Source organism: Peromyscus leucopus, chromosome 10 (assembly GCF_004664715.2).
Source record: "Peromyscus leucopus breed LL Stock chromosome 10, UCI_PerLeu_2.1, whole genome shotgun sequence".
In the NCBI taxonomy this organism is placed as follows: domain Eukaryota; kingdom Metazoa; phylum Chordata; class Mammalia; order Rodentia; family Cricetidae; genus Peromyscus; species Peromyscus leucopus.
In genome coordinates this window covers 32,799,586-32,815,226 of record NC_051071.1, presented here as the reverse complement: position 1 = coordinate 32,815,226, position 15,641 = coordinate 32,799,586, and the positions used below count along the sequence as shown (strand labels likewise).

Here is a 15,641-nt window from a genome sequence, read left to right as displayed (position 1 = left end):
AAGTTACGAAGAGTATTGTGGTGAGAGCATATTCATCAGACCATGTTTGTATGTCAGGCATACAGAAGGTCACCACTGTTGGAGTAGCAGAGTTTGGCAAACTAGGTCCAGTTACTTCAAGCTACGGAAAGACCTCACCCTCCCCTTAGGAAGTATCCTGCTAAATTTAATGGGTGAAAATAGAAAGTATAAATCCATAAGAAACAGGGAAGAGGTTAAAAAATTAGTAACTATTTTCTGCAGTTAATCAGAATAAGGACCTCCAAGTATAGCAGCTGTCCATGCATTCAAGATTATGCTAAACTTAGTAACCAGTTTACAAAAACTGTTCAAATTAAAACTGTATCTATCCAGTCTCCTGATGAACTGGACGTGGAAGAATAAGGTTAAAGGGAGGAAACTTGTCTCGATGACTTTAATCTCTCTAATGTTTTAAGAAGAACCAGAAAGTCACATCAGTTGAGTCTGAGCAACTCATCTTTTGAGTAGTTGGCTCCTGTGGACAGTAAACTGAAAACTGTGAGAAGAGTCATGAAAGATGTCCCAGGGCCTGGGTCCTAGAGGCAGGACTCTCTGGGCGGGAGAAGAGTCACCCACCTCTTGGTCCAGTGAGAGCTGGCAGGTTTCCGTGTCTCAGGAAGTTACTTGGGTCACAGGCAGATGGGCAGGGCGTGGAACTTATAGATTGCAGGGTCCACTGGGGGATTTGGTGTGGGGGGAGGGGTGGTTGCTTCCTGCAGTTGTTTTCCCTGCTGGCCGGCAACTAGGGCCTAACATTGTGCTATTTCTTAAACCAAATAATCAGGAATTAATTTTTCATAAAGTTTAGACAGCCTGAACATTTGAATTTTGTATCTACAACTAAAGAATATTTCTCTTTTTTTTTTTTTTTCTTCTCTCCTCTGTCAATGTAGCTCATGTTTTTTGGAATCTTCCTGTGCCTCGATGCCTTTCTGTATGTGTTCACCCTGCTTCCTTTAAGAGTCTTCCTGGCGCTGTTCAGGCTCTTCACTCTGCCTTGCTATGGCCTACGGTAAGTTTAGCTCTTTACTATTTTTAGTGTGCAAACAATTTCATTACTTTTAGAACTAGTAGGGTTGTTAGAATAAAGATGACTCATATAGTTTCATTCACAGGTCTTTAAACACTGCTCATCTGTTCAATTTATATTATATAATATTATATATGTCTTCTTTTCCAGAGATTTTGAACTAGAACTGCTTTAGCCAGTAAACTGACACTAAGGTGGAGGGCTGTGTGGGTGAGCAGAAGAGAAACAGGACTGCAAGTAGAGACTGACTGGCCATGTTCTTAACCCTCCCGTATGTGGGTTATGAGGCCTCCTGGGCTTCATCGGAGGAAGGTTCAGGTTCTAATCTGGGGAGGTGGCTTATCAGAATCCCCTAAGGAGCCCTTCCTGCAGGCTTCCTCCCCTAGTTCACCTGAGAATCACTGTGTTAGTGCCCTTTGAATCCTTAGTCACAGGCTTTGGGTTGATGGCAGTAGAGAACTCTATGATGCCATCACTTGGATAGGAAAGACAAGGCAGTCCAAAAAAAGACAAGGCAGCCCAAACCAACTTGGATCGCTAGTGGGTAATGGTGAGTGCCTGCCTCCGCTAAGCTTGCTTCCTATCTGTCCCAAGAGGATATTGAGAGCTCAGTACCTGCCCCCAGAAACCTGGAGATAGAGAAAGCATGCCGGCAGAGGGCCTGCCTCCAGCCTCCAGGAGTAAATGCCAGTTTCTTTCACTTCTGCTCCACCAAACAGAAAGGTGGACTGTTGAGCCTGTGCGAAGCTTGGGAGCTTGTCTTCTTCAGGAGAGTAGGAAGTTTGGTTTTACAGTTTTCCTTCTTGACAGTCGAGCAGCATGCCCTCCACTCTACTGGGTAGTCATCCTTTACAAATCACTGCTTAGCTTTAGCAGAGTCTACCAAGTGTCACCTTTGTAACTTTAAAAACATTCTCTTTCAGTTTGAAATTTTAAAATGCTGAAATGGACAATGATTTGTGAAACTCCATCTAATTATAGTGAATGTTTAATGAAACATAATACTTGGAATTATAGTTTAACCACTGAAATTGAGTTAAGAAATTACTAGTACATAGTCAAAATAGTAAATTTTGTTTAAAAGACTAAGTCACAAAGAAGTTTCTTTTGAAGTAGAAATTGAGCCTATACTTAATAATAATAATAAATCCAGTCCTTTCAAATGATCCTTAATCCATTTTGATAAGGAAGAAATGCTTCTAATGTAAATAGAAATAATATAATGATCAGGTTGTGAAAGGAATAAAAATTACTCTTAGCAAGGTTGCAGAGAATAAAACCATTCTAAGAGTTCAGCTTACTGGGGCTTGAGAGATGGCTCAGAGGTTAAGAGCACTGACTGCTCTTCCAGAGGTCCTAAGTTCAATTCCCAGCAACCACATGGTGGCTCACAACCATCCATAATGAGATCTGGTGCCCTCTTCTGGCCTGCAGTCAGAACACTGTATATATAATAAATAAATAAATAAATCTTAAAAAAAAAAAAAAAAAAAGAGTTCAGCTTACCTCAGTGCTATAGAAGTTATTATTTTGTGTCTATAATCTTTCTCATCTTCCAGAATGATATGAATTATGTCACATGTTTTATTAGCCATAAGTTAACCAGATGAGATTGTCTTAGGAGTTTAAGCACTAGTTTAGGATCTATCAAGTATTTCCTTTTACTTGGAGGAGAGTTTTCAAGGATGCTTATTCTCATTAGTAAGCCTTTGAAGACCTTTGTAGCACAGTCTTTACTGCTCACAGCTTCACCTTCAGTTGCTGGTTTCTCTATTGAGAGCTTGATGAGATCATAGCATATTAGTTACCTTTTCCGAAGCCAAAAAAAAAAAATCTATAAAATGCTAACAATTTGCAAATCTTCATGTGTGGGTGAATAATAAGGAGGGTGGATACAGGGAAATTAGATTAATACAATGCAACAACCTGACATAAAATAACTTGCAGGGGTTGCCCATAGACTTTGTGAGTGAGATTACTTCTTAATTTATTCCTTGATCAGCTGTGTTAAACAGGTTCATATTCTACTCATGGCATGTTCTGGTCAGCTGTTGGCACACTTGGGTGACACATTAAAAGGGTTTAAAACCTAGCAACTCTTTCTTCTGGATTGGTTCCTCCCTTTCTATGTGGGTAGCACATGGGTGACGTAAGTACACTGCCTGATAATGGCTTGTCAGTGTTCTCAAGAGTCTCTCGAGGGTGAAACTCATCTTATTTGAAGACATATCTTGTTCTTCAGGCATCTAACACTGTTTTCTGCTCAAAGTCATTTCTGTGTTTCTCTGGCAGCTGGGTAAGCAGGACATGTAAGTAGCATCTAGTATAGCCTTTCCATTCTGAATATTAAGAGGTGATATAGCAAATAGGAATTCTTAAATCATCTACTCGAGTTTGTTTCACATAAATGATTTGTGCTTCCTATAGTTAGCCTTTTTATAGTAGTATAAGTTTTTTAGCACATAATGATAGTTTTAAAATTTAGTTTGAAGCATTTTTCAGCCTAAATTAACTTGAGTCACATTTAAAAAGTACTTTCTCTTTCCGTGGTTTTATAGCTAAGAGGACTGTAGGGGGCAGCCTATTATAAACAATTTCTAATACTCCGTCTGCAGTGTAGGTTAACTGAAGAGTTACATTTCATGCTATCACTAATATTTATATGATAAAAAAATACACAAGAATACAGTTAAAATTGTGTAGCAGAATTTCAACCATCTTGAAACTTCTATATGAGCAGGCAAGATCACAGAAAATATGAAGTACTGCTTTAAATGTCTTAGTACCTTCAATATTCTATATATGAGTTAAGCAATGTGTGTTTAGAGTAGTGTGAGCCACAGTTTATTTTCTCGGAACAGTGAGAACAATGTGTTGTTTTTTTTTTTTTTTTTTAAAGCATGGAATTGAAAACATATTATACTGTGCAAAGTGACTCTGAACAAAACTATCATTAATATTATGCCTATGACCTTTCAAGTATTCCTGGAATACCCAAATACATTTTACTTTTACAGAATTATTTAGAAATAGCCAAATTTTTCTATCTTGTAGCCTCCCTTTCAATATCTCTGCTTCTGTTAAAGATTATTTCATTTGTTTTGCCTATAGCTGTCTCATGTTCCATCTTTTTCAGCAAACAAAAAGTGCTCTTTCCTTCAGTCTGACTGGAAACCTACAAAGACGTTGATTGGATGCTTTTTCACAGCTGTTATCATTCTTATCTCTTCCGTTTCGATATTTTGTCAAAAAATATCTTCCTAGTCTCTTTGTTAATTTTTTTCTAAAAGTAGAAGAACGCTGGGTTTGTTAATTAAATCCCGACATGGCAAGAGTAGTCTATAGCAGGACGATGTCTTTTGTCATCGCTACCTTGAGTGAGTGCTTCCTCCTCCTCTGCCTGCAGTTCTCTCTGCTCAGCATCTGTGAGAGACTTTAAAGCAAAGGATGCCCTGACCCAGAGTTTCTGCTTTGAGCCTATTCCTAGATCTTCTGCTATCTTGATGTGGTTTTGGGCTTTGGTTTGAGGTTTGGGTTTTTGTTGCCACTGATAACAATTGAGAGAACAGAGGCATTGCCTTTTACAAGGAGTCAGAACCAGGAAAATTTTGTAGCCTGTTCAGTAACTCAGCCTTCCTTTTGACTGCTTTGCCAACTCTCAACCAGTTAAAATTGTGTTCACTGGGGGATGTTGTTGGGGTGTTATTGTGAATCTACGGTGGGGTGTGCTGCTTTTAAAGGATGCTGCACTGCTCCTGTGGAAAGTTTGTACCACTTCTCAGTGATCTTAGAAAGACTTGGTTGAATCTGTTTCTGATGAATTAACAGCCTTAACCCCTGCTACCCAATGTTGAATGAGAGAGAGAGATGCATCTGGGGTCATGAGAAGCAAATTTTCTCCTTTCCTAGATAGGGTAAGATAGCTTCAGTTTAGAGATTAGGATGATCTGTGTTTTCAATGACTGAACATAGAAACAGAATTGGGTTAGGATACATTATGTGAGTTATCTGGGCTTATCAAATACTATCTTTCTAAGTTTAACATATTCCAAGTTTGAAATATGTTAAAAATACCAAATATTATGTATAATTTATGGAGTATCTGTGGGAATACTGTCTCTTCCTAAAATTTTCATTATATTGTGCTTTAGAATTTTGTCACACTAAGTTAAATGTTGAATGAGATTGCAGAGGAAAATGGTCAAATCTAGAGCCCAGAACTGACAGCTATTAGTAAAGGAAGCTCTGCAGAACGTTATACAGCGATAAATGAGTTGACTAGATTTAAGAATATGAGGGTGTTTTTCTTTTACAATTAGAGTAAATAAAATTCAGGCAAACAAATTTTCTGATCCCTTGTCTTTGTTGTAGAGATGACTTATTGAAGGCTTCATTGACTTCTTTTTTTCTTCTTCTAGGAAAGGAGAGTATCTTTTTCTTTTGAGAGTTGACCCCATAGGAGAGTTCTTATCTCCCAAAAGAACTATGGATTTCAAATTCTTGAGTTTCTTCACCTGTTGGCTTTCCTCTATGTGCCTTACTTCATCAACGTAGTTATGCTCAAATTAACATTATATGTGCAGCATAAATAGGCTTTTCTCTTTCCATATAAAATTAAGCCTTTACTCTGGCCTGAGTAACTAATGCCACCACAAGAGCATGTATGGAGAGCTCTTGGTATCTTTGTTGGGAAAACAAGTACGTCCATTATTCCCTCTTACCAGGGCCGATGGTGTGGTTCACCAGTGGAGAGCAGTGTACTGTTACATAGAAAGCTTTCATAGCATCAGGTTTTGTCGCCCCATGTTCTTCAGCATGACGCTCTAAGTAGCGTAGCAACATTACAACCTCTCTCTTTCTTTCTCTCTTGTAAATCAGACCGAAGGGAGGAGCACTTTCACTTCCTTTATAGGATGGAGTGTGGTGGCACAGGGACTCCTTGTGGTGAGTAAACCCTGATTTTCCTTCTATACTCTTGGCCAAATTAACCTCCGCACAAAAGCAAAAGCACCAGCATAGGCCACAGAACCATTTGAGAATGGAAGCACTGAGGGAATTGATTCCCCAACTTCAGGAGCATTCTCACTGGGTCTTAAGTTTTATCCACACATCCTCACAGTGTTTGACCACACTGTCATCCATGAAAATCACCTGTGACGTAATCTCTAATGACTCTGTGGGTCTCTGTGGCAGCAAACACCTCAGTCCTTGCCCCAGGGCTCAGCCCAGCCACTTGTTCCTAGAAGCACCTTTTATTTTGTGTTATTCCAAACACAAACAGCTTCATAAATCAGCCACTTCATTCTAATATAATTAATTTAAGGTACAAGAAAACATGTTAACCATCAAGTATAAAATGCTAAGAGATTATTTTTTTGCTGTGTGTCAGTCAAACTTCAAAAATATTCAGTTTCCAAGGTCAGGAAAGCATCTTGATCTTAGTACTTTATTCTAGTTTACTTTAGGATTATAAAGGGACTTCTCTTTTAAAAAATGTGAACCACATGAAATACATAGTGTTTTAAATCTCACTAGTACTTGTCCTTCTCGCCCTTCAGTTACACACGTGTTTGACAGTGAAGTGAGCCATGCCGACCGACACCTGGCCTGTGTCCATGGCTTGAAATGAACTGGGCAACAGGGCTCCGGGGGCTGGGTTTATGATTGCCTCTTCCTTCTTGACCTTGCTGGTGCCAGTTTCACTTTCACAGCAGGTATCAAGGGTGAGGATGCCACCCAGTGAGCATCATTCTCTGCCATGTAATACTTCCATGGATCTATGAGACTTTAAACAGCTCGGAGATAGAAAATGTATAACATGAAATTGTCATTTGTAGTAACTGCAAAAGTATAGTGGAATTATTTGTAGGAATTAAAAGGTGAAATTTCAGAATGCAGGGAATCTACTTTCTGTATAGGTGTTTTGACTTGAATATCTTTTAAATTGTGTTAATATTTTTATTTTAATTTCTATTGGGTATCTTATTTAATTTTGTCATGCCATGACGTGTAATCAAACTATTATTCAAAGCTAACTTAGATTAGTGTGGGTTTTTTTGTTTTGTTTTGTTTTGTTTTTTTACTTTGTGCCGCCTGCTCTTGAGATTTCCAGCATTTGCTAAAGGAACTGCCCATAACTGCTCTTTAACAGCCATCGTAACTGGAACGTCAGCCTGAAAGATTAGTCAGATGCCCATTCCAGATTGATTGGCAGCATTATAGATAAGCTTCTTATGGAGTTTGTAATGCTTACTGATAGTCGTCTAAAAATATACTGGTAGAGAGGAGCAAATGCCGTGATTGGTTCAAGTTGTTTTAATTAGATAAACTCATTTGTGAGGTTATATCCTAGAGAAGCTGTCATGCATACAGGCATCTTTTAAGATGCCACTTGAGGAGTGGTTTGTTTTGTTTTTGCTACTTTCCTTTTTTATTAACAGGCACATGTGGAAAGAAGATCCTTGTTTACAGGGACTGAGAAACAAGTTTTATGTTGTGTTTGAATAGCAGTCCTTAATTTTGAAAACCTGTAATCACCAGAGCAGCCAGTTAAGTTAGCAGTGGAAGATTTCACCAGAGCAGGCAGTGACAGATAGCTGAGGAACCAGTGCAGTATCTTTTGTCCTGTTTTCTTTTTATTGTGTATTTTATAAATTAATAAAATGAGAGGTATGTTTGTTTCTTAACATGGTAACTTTTCCAAATGATAAATTATATAATTTAAGTTTACTGACAAGTAGGAATGAATTGCTGATTTGTATCAGTTTGCAGGATCATTTTTAAGGTCTCAAAAGTCAGTGGTTGTTAAGAGCCATGCCCGCATTGATGCCTCTCAGTATGTTCCCTGGCCGTCAGTGGGGCAACAACCACCCATAGGCCAGGAAGGCAGGACTATTCACCATGTCTCCTCTTGATATTTGAAATAGAAATGTGTTTGCTCTTGACAGAAGAATCACTGCTCCCGGTCCTAGCCTTGTGCGGAGCGGGACATGAGATCTCCTGAATTATCAGTTAGTCCTTGGCAGAGAACTGTGCTCTAAGTTGGGTATGTGGGAAGCAGAAGATAAAATATACCCTGCTTCCCATGAGAATGAGGCCACGATCTTTGTAGGAGGGGGAATATCAGCATTGGAGAAAGCAAAATTGGGATAGAAGTAATGGTGGTGATTGTGTGCTCAGTGTATTTCTGCCCAGAGCTCTAACCTGAGCTGCAAAGAAAAATCAGTCAGAATTCTACATCTGTTGGAGGACCTGTGATCTGACTAACAAAGCCAGGTCTGTCTCCATGTAGGATCACTAGAATGTCTTCCCATCTACTTACAACCCTTCCTGGATGTGTCTGTTTCATACCTGCAGTGTCCCATATTGCAGCCAAACTTACTAGTAACCCATGGAAATGCAGTCCTATGACAGCTGCTTTCAGAGCCAGTACTGCGTCGTTATAAAGGACAGTTTAAAAGACTTCCATGTTCTTTTGGAAAAGCCCTGCTCATATGGGCAGGCTGAGAAGAGCTGAATAGAACAGATAGCCAAGAAACTGCCAAGAGGTCGGTGTGTGGCTCAGAGGTCAGGGACCCAGGAGCAAATTAATTCAGCTCACACTGTTGCTTGGAATCATCACTGCTGGTGAAGATGAAGAGGCCACAGCTCCTAAAGCAAGCACTTGATTCTTACAGTTGAGTGTGCTGCGGGTAAAATCTGCCAAACAGAAGTCTGAACCTTGATCCAGAGGAGTAAGCCTGCAACCGACTCAAATGGACTCATTCTTGTCATGAAAATGTTAGGTCCAGTAAAAGGGAATTCTAAATTTCTTTCCTGTTTGTTTTCTCCATCTTGTTGTTCCTTCCTTAACTTAGGCTTAATTTTTAAGATCTGGTCTCAGAAGGAAGAATCGATTCATTTTTTAATTATGAAAAATTCAAGTCATCTTACAAAGAGCTAATTTCTATAGTAAAAGATTGTCCTTCAAACCAGTACCAAAAAGGGGGAGGGGGAGAGAAAGAAGATGAGGAAAGGATTCAGTGGAAATTTAAATAAATCTTAAATATATAAATGAGTAATTCAGAGCAAGATCTGATAGCATAGCCCTTTAATCCAAGCTGTTTAGGAGGCCAGGGCAGGAAGATTGCAAGTTCAAGGCCTTCCAGGCACCTTAATGAGACTTGTCTCAAAATATTGTTTAAGATTATTTTAAATGGAGGTATGGCTCAGTGGCAGGGCACTTTGTTAGCATGAGCAAGGCTTGATCTTCACCCAGTACCAACTCTACTCCTGAGGTAAAGTAACATTAAAACGATATTGGGTTCTGTTTTTCACCAGGGCAATGGGCAGAAATTCAGAAGTTGGTCATGTGTTGTTTTGGAGCTCATAGACCACAGGCTTCTCAATATGCCGCTAGCAGAAGTGTAAATTGACACAACCCTACAGAGGCCACATTGGCTGTTTCTTTCCAAAATATCAAGTGCTATAACTTTACACCTAGAATTTTAGGTTTATAAAGCAGATACATTTTTACTTATGAGACATGTACATTGTGCTAGCTTGTAGTTGAAAAAGAGTAGAAATTTGTCAAGAATGGGCTGGAAAAATTATAGGATGTGTTCAGGGAGGAACCTACATTATGGTAAAGATGTGAGGTCCTTCAAACCACTGTGAACAATCTGGAGCTAGCTAGGCATGGCTGTAATTCCAGCACTGGCCTCAGACTCTCTGTGTAGCTAGCCAGGGCTGTTGCTGACTACAGTGGATAAGGTGCAGATTGGTTTGCACAAAACACCCATTGGGCTGTGCAGGCTGATCCAGCGGTCACAAGTACCATGAGGTTGCCTTCCCCGGAGAGCTGCTGCTTTAAAGTACCAGCAGCAGCAGGTGCCTGCCCGCTCTCTTCAGTCCTCATCCACTTCTAGTTTAACATCTTTATATTGTGTATGCAGCAGAAAGTGTCCTGTTCCACAGTCTTCGGGGTAACCATCTTTGTTAAGATTTATAACGTCAGCTGATTTTCACTGTGACCTTGGGTGCTGTCGTTTGTCCAGTAAAGATGACTTGCTTTGAAAACACCAAGAGTAAAAGCCCTATTTCTATTACTTGTATGTTTCAGGGATAGACGTTTGCTTCAGCCTGCACAGGTGTGTGACATTTTGAAGGGTGTCATTTTGATAATCTGCTATTTTATGATGCACTATGTTGACTACTCCATGATGTACCACCTGATAAGAGGGCAGTCTGTCATCAAGCTCTATATCATCTACAACATGCTAGAGGTAAGGCCACTTGCTCCTGCATGCTCACTCTGGTCCTGCTGCCTGCAGACTGGCCAGTCCTCAAGACGTCAAGTCTAACACTATGGAGGAAGTGGGCAAAGAAGGTTTGCTGTAGCTTCTGGGAAAGGGGCGTCATTCACTGGAGGATCTTGGGACAGTGCAGATTTAGTGGGGCTTGGGAGCTAAGCTTTTATTGAGGTGACGCCTGAACCACTGGTCTTGGATCATGCTTGAAGGGAGCAGCTCCTCAAAGATAGGTGTTTCCTCCAATTAGAGGAAAGCTTCCTACTGCCTGCACAGTATGTATGAGAACATACACTATCAAATTGCAAATCTATTGCAAACCCACTTACCTATTGGTTTTTTGTTTCTTATAAGAACATTAAAGATTCTGAGTGACTGTTAATTATGTTCTTGATACACTAAACATAAATTGTTTTGAACTTTTTATTTCAAATTTCCCAATTTTTTAAAGTTTTTGTGTTGTTTTGGTTTTTGTTTGTTTGTTTTTGATTTTACAAATGACTGATTTGACTAAGCCAATTGTGATTCCACATATGTATGGAGTAATAAGCATAAGCCAGGAGTAAGTGGAGGAAGTTATAAGCTTTGCTCTTCTTCAGCTTCTCTTCCAGAATCCTAAAACTCAGGTTCCCAATATCTGCTTTTCATCTGGTGGCTGGTGAAATACTTAACTGAGCAGTTAGGAAACGTGTCTGCTATTTCTCTCTGCAGGTAGCAGATCGTCTGTTCTCCTCTTTTGGACAAGATATCTTAGATGCTCTCTACTGGACAGCCACCGAGCCTAAAGAAAGAAAAAGAGCACACATCGGAGTCATCCCTCACTTTTTCATGGCTGTTCTCTATGTCTGTATCCTTGTAGATGTGGTGAACATTCCAGCCACCAGTGTGATTCTACCCTATTTTATTTGTTTACCTGTCCCTGCATGAAATGCTTTAGGTGTGCAGATTAAAATGAAATCCCTGATTTCTTTTGAAAAATTGGTTGTAATATCCATTGTAAATTAGTTTAAGGCCTTCTGGATGCACAACTACTTTTCCTTGTGATTGATTGATTATAAGGAAATGTTGATGTCTGCCTGTAGTTAATATTCATAGCTGTGTGACTCTCAAGTTTTTTTTCAGGTTGCAATTTGCATGATACAGTTTTGGAGATTGTGTTTGTGTGTCTGTGTGCACATATGTGTTTCTTGCTTCAAGTTTTTCTTTTGGAGAACAAGTACTTTCTGACGTGTGTGTGTGTGTGTGTGTGTGTGTGTGTGTGTGCCTGTGCATGTGTGCATACTTGTGTTTACACTCACATAGGTTTAGATACATGTGCATATCTATGAAAGCAGGATCATTCACAGGACTCTGTCATATCTTTTCCTTACTGTCACTGACACATTGAAGAAATTAATACTTGGGAACAAAGTGGGACAGAGCTTGTTCCCATTTTAGTGGAACAAAGGTAAATTATTCTGTGGGCAATAGGACATAATTCTGCATGACATGAAGAACAACCTGAGACATTTCTTACCATTTTAATCTTCTGTATCACTTGAGTAACCAAAGAAAAACAACTCTACACTACTTTTGTGTTCACTTTTAAAACTTTAAATTATCATAATGCAGAATGTGTGTATCTTACTCTTTCCTCTCATCATTCACCATAATTTCTTCAATTTACTCAGCACCTTTTTGAGGGCTTAATTCTTAAGCATTGTACTAGGTGCCAGGGGTTCAGTTCTAAATAATGGATGTTCAGATTTCCCTCTGCTTCTGCTTGTTTCCTGTGGAGTCCATATATCTTACCAAATCTATATCAAATAGATAATAGGAAAATTGTGACAATAAGAAAATTATTTGTCAGTCAGATTTGATTTAGAAAAATGAGATCATTTCTCCCATTTTTGATAGTGTTAATAATTTTCTAAAAACAAGTTTTTTCCTTGACTTGCTCTTAGTTCTACATGCAATTCTCATAATGGTTCAAGCAACGACTCTCAATGTGGCTTTTAACTCTCACAACAAGTCGCTGCTTACCATCATGATGTCCAACAATGTAAGTGCAAAATTGTACTTTGTATCGTTAGTTTAGGAAGGGCAGTCACACTAATATTGTGCATGTAAAAAGAGTCTTTGTTCCTTCTTCTCCTAAGAAGCTTTTTGTGGAGAGATTGATTTTTACAACTGTTAAAGTGACGAAGATGGTATTTCTGTTGCTATTTCAGTTTGTTGAAATTAAAGGAAGTGTTTTCAAGAAGTTTGAAAAGAACAATCTCTTTCAGATGTCAAACAGTGGTAAGTAGTCAGATTCTGATTGTAGCTCTAATTAACATTCATTGAGGATGACTCATTACCATAAACAAATGTTGAATAACATCTTAATGAAAAGTAATTGTATTTTAAAACATTTTTTAAAGGTTTAAAAATTGTCTTTTCTAAAACAGATCAGTATTTACTGAGGTATTTTTCACCTAGTAGTGGTAACATCTGGATAAATATTAAATGAAAGAACTTTGACCCCTGTCCTCCTCCAAAAAAGTTAATTCAAAACTGTTTGTTGCCATTAGCATAAGTGCTTCATCTTAAAATTTCTAAAATAAGATATAGGAGACTATATCCACAAGTTTTGTATAGGGGAACATTTTTAAAGACTACACAAAAAAAATTACTAACCATAAGGACAATATATGAGTTGAATTTCAAGATTTAAAAATATATATATGCTGATTTAAAATGAAAAGGCAGGGACTGGAGAGATGGCTCACACAGCTTAAGAGCATTGGCTGCTCTCTGAGAGGACCAGTGTCTGTAACTCCAGCCACAGAAGATCCAACGCCCCTTCTGGTCTCCATGGGTGCTGCAAGTACCTGGAGCACAGACATACTTGCAGGTAAAACACTCATACACACAAAATGAAAATGAAGGAACAGCATTTTTAAAAAATGAAAAGGCAGATCAGAGGTATGTTAAAAGAAAAAAGTTGAGGTTATATATGTAACTGAAAAAGGACTTTATCCTCCCTGAATATGTGTTGCAAATTCTGCCAATTAATTATGAAAGAGTGCTCTGATTTAGAATAGCAAAAGACTTGGATCTTGAAAATGAAAATTTATGAATGGCCAGTACGTTCACACGAAGGTGCCTAGCATCATTAGGGAAAGTATCACTAGGGAAATACAAAGGAAAATCAAATGAGACATTACTGCATGGCCACCAGAATGCTCTTGTAGGCTGACAATGCCATACTTGGGAAGATAGGAACTAACTGGCTCTCTGTGCTTTGATGGTGAGTTTGAGTATGAACATTGCAACAACTCTGGAAAGCTTTGGGGTAGCCTCTTTTGTGGTGTTCACTACCCTGTAATTCAGCATTAGGAGTTACTATGGCAGCTCTACTCAGGGTAGCCCCAAAGTGGAAACAACCCAGGGTCAACAGGAACATAAATAAATGGTCGTATGTACAAGCCATGTAATACTGCTCAGCAAATAAAGGAAAATGGAGGCTGGGGAAGTAGCCTGGTTACTAAAGCGCTTTGCCGCCCGAGCCTGAATACCCAGCTTTATTGTGAGAACACATATAAAGCTGGGTGTGGTGGCACACACCTCCCCAAGGCTGCTAGCAGCCAACCTGACCTACTCAGTGACCCCCAGCACAGTGAAAGTCCTGTCCAAAGAGAGGTGTATGCATCCTGAGGAACAACACCTGTGGCCTCCACATACACTGTCCAGACATCAACACGTTCACACAACACCAAACAAGTTAAAATGAAGGGGGAAAATGAATTACTGATATATCCTGCTGTGTATATCTCTAGCATTGTGTTCACCAACAAACACCAGCCTCAGATAGTATGATTGAGTTTCGTTTGTCTGAGGTCTGTGATCAGACAGAATTAATTTATGATAACAGAAAGCAGAGTGGTTACTTGTTGGGAATGGAACATAACTGGAGGAAGGGTCAGAGGAACTTTCTTGATGGTAGAACTCTTCCATTTCTAGTTAACATGGCACCAGACATCACCAGCCTATGTACTCGAGATCTGTGCATTTCATTGTATGGAAATTCATGACAAAAATGATGATGTATGAATAAATTAAAGCAAACGGTTTAGAATTGTAGATTTGAGGACTTTTCAAGGAATAAGAAGAACAAGTGGAAAATTAATAAGGTCTAGACAATTCTGTGAGGGTGTCCATGATGGATCTGAAAGCTCTGAGCCACAGCATCATTGATATGAGATTTTGCTTTACTATGAAAAAAACTTTTTAAAGATTTGAGTTATGTTTTAGTAAAGTTCACAGTTTAAGTAAATAAAGCCTTGGCTTAAAGATGTATGTAAAACATTAAAATGTAAAAAAAGTAGAAAGTACCAGAATAAAACTTCATTTTAATATTCTGTAGTTTCATTTACATATTAGGTTGATAGATTTTTGAAATAAAATTTTTTACCTTGTTAACTTTACTTAATATTAAAATCTCCATTTTTCATACTATAAACTTGTATTTATCCATCAAATGGTTGGTTTTTATTCATTTTCTCATAGTTTGAATCACCTGTTTTCTTCAAGAGCCCCCTGAAGAGAGTTTCCCCCCTGCCATAGGTGCTCTTCCAGCTGAAATGGCAGCTATGGGGGTTGTGTGCCGCGGCTTCTATGTGCAAGAGTGGATACAAGCCTAAATACTCCCCTGCTCTGGCTCCATTTGCTCACAAGCCTGCTTGGCTTGCATCAGATGATACGCTCAGTTTCCTTCCAGATAATTGGGTTAAGAACCAAGTTTGTCTTATGCAGCCATTCTTAGTAGGACAGTTAAAATGAGTACATTGCTTTGTTAACTTTGTTAGTGAAAATTAGAAAGAATTTAACATACATGCAGAGACAGATCTGTGAATAACTGTATAGAATTCCAGTTAAAGGTCCATTAAGAAAAGCACCCCCATGAATTCAGATCCACCTCTAAGGAAGCACAGAGAGTATCTCCTCCCTTTGAGCTGACTTGGCTAGGAACTATGCTAGGACAGACTTTAAGTTGCATCCCCTTTGAAATCATCCGAAAGAGTATGCACTGTGTTGTGAGCTTGTCAGAATGAGCACTTGAAAACCCCGCATATGCTTTTCCAGTTCTGTTATGCATTTCACACAGGCATATCTGTACTCTGAACCTCAAAACTCATTGCTGTCTATACCTTGCAAATGGTATTGTGTAAGAATTCACACTCTGGTTTCATGGATTGCACAGCATGTGTGTCCACTGAGCTCAAGGGTTAAAGGTGCAGTTCAGACCCACAACTGAGAAGCTTGGCGGCTCTGGAATGAAG

At 39.0% G+C, this 15,641-nt stretch overlaps 1 protein-coding gene across 1 annotated transcript in view; it reads left to right on the top strand.

The window, feature by feature from the left end:
* The window catches only part of Tapt1 (transmembrane anterior posterior transformation 1), a 52,054-nt gene that overhangs the window by 20,835 nt on the left and 15,578 nt on the right, over nt 1–15,641 (top strand). Inside the window, exons 3-7 of the mRNA XM_028865848.2 lie at nt 915–1,033; nt 10,152–10,314; nt 11,050–11,185; nt 12,282–12,379; nt 12,549–12,618. Coding sequence (XP_028721681.1) covers nt 915–1,033; nt 10,152–10,314; nt 11,050–11,185; nt 12,282–12,379; nt 12,549–12,618 — 586 coding nt within the window. The remainder of the gene's footprint in view (nt 1–914; nt 1,034–10,151; nt 10,315–11,049; nt 11,186–12,281; nt 12,380–12,548; nt 12,619–15,641) is intronic.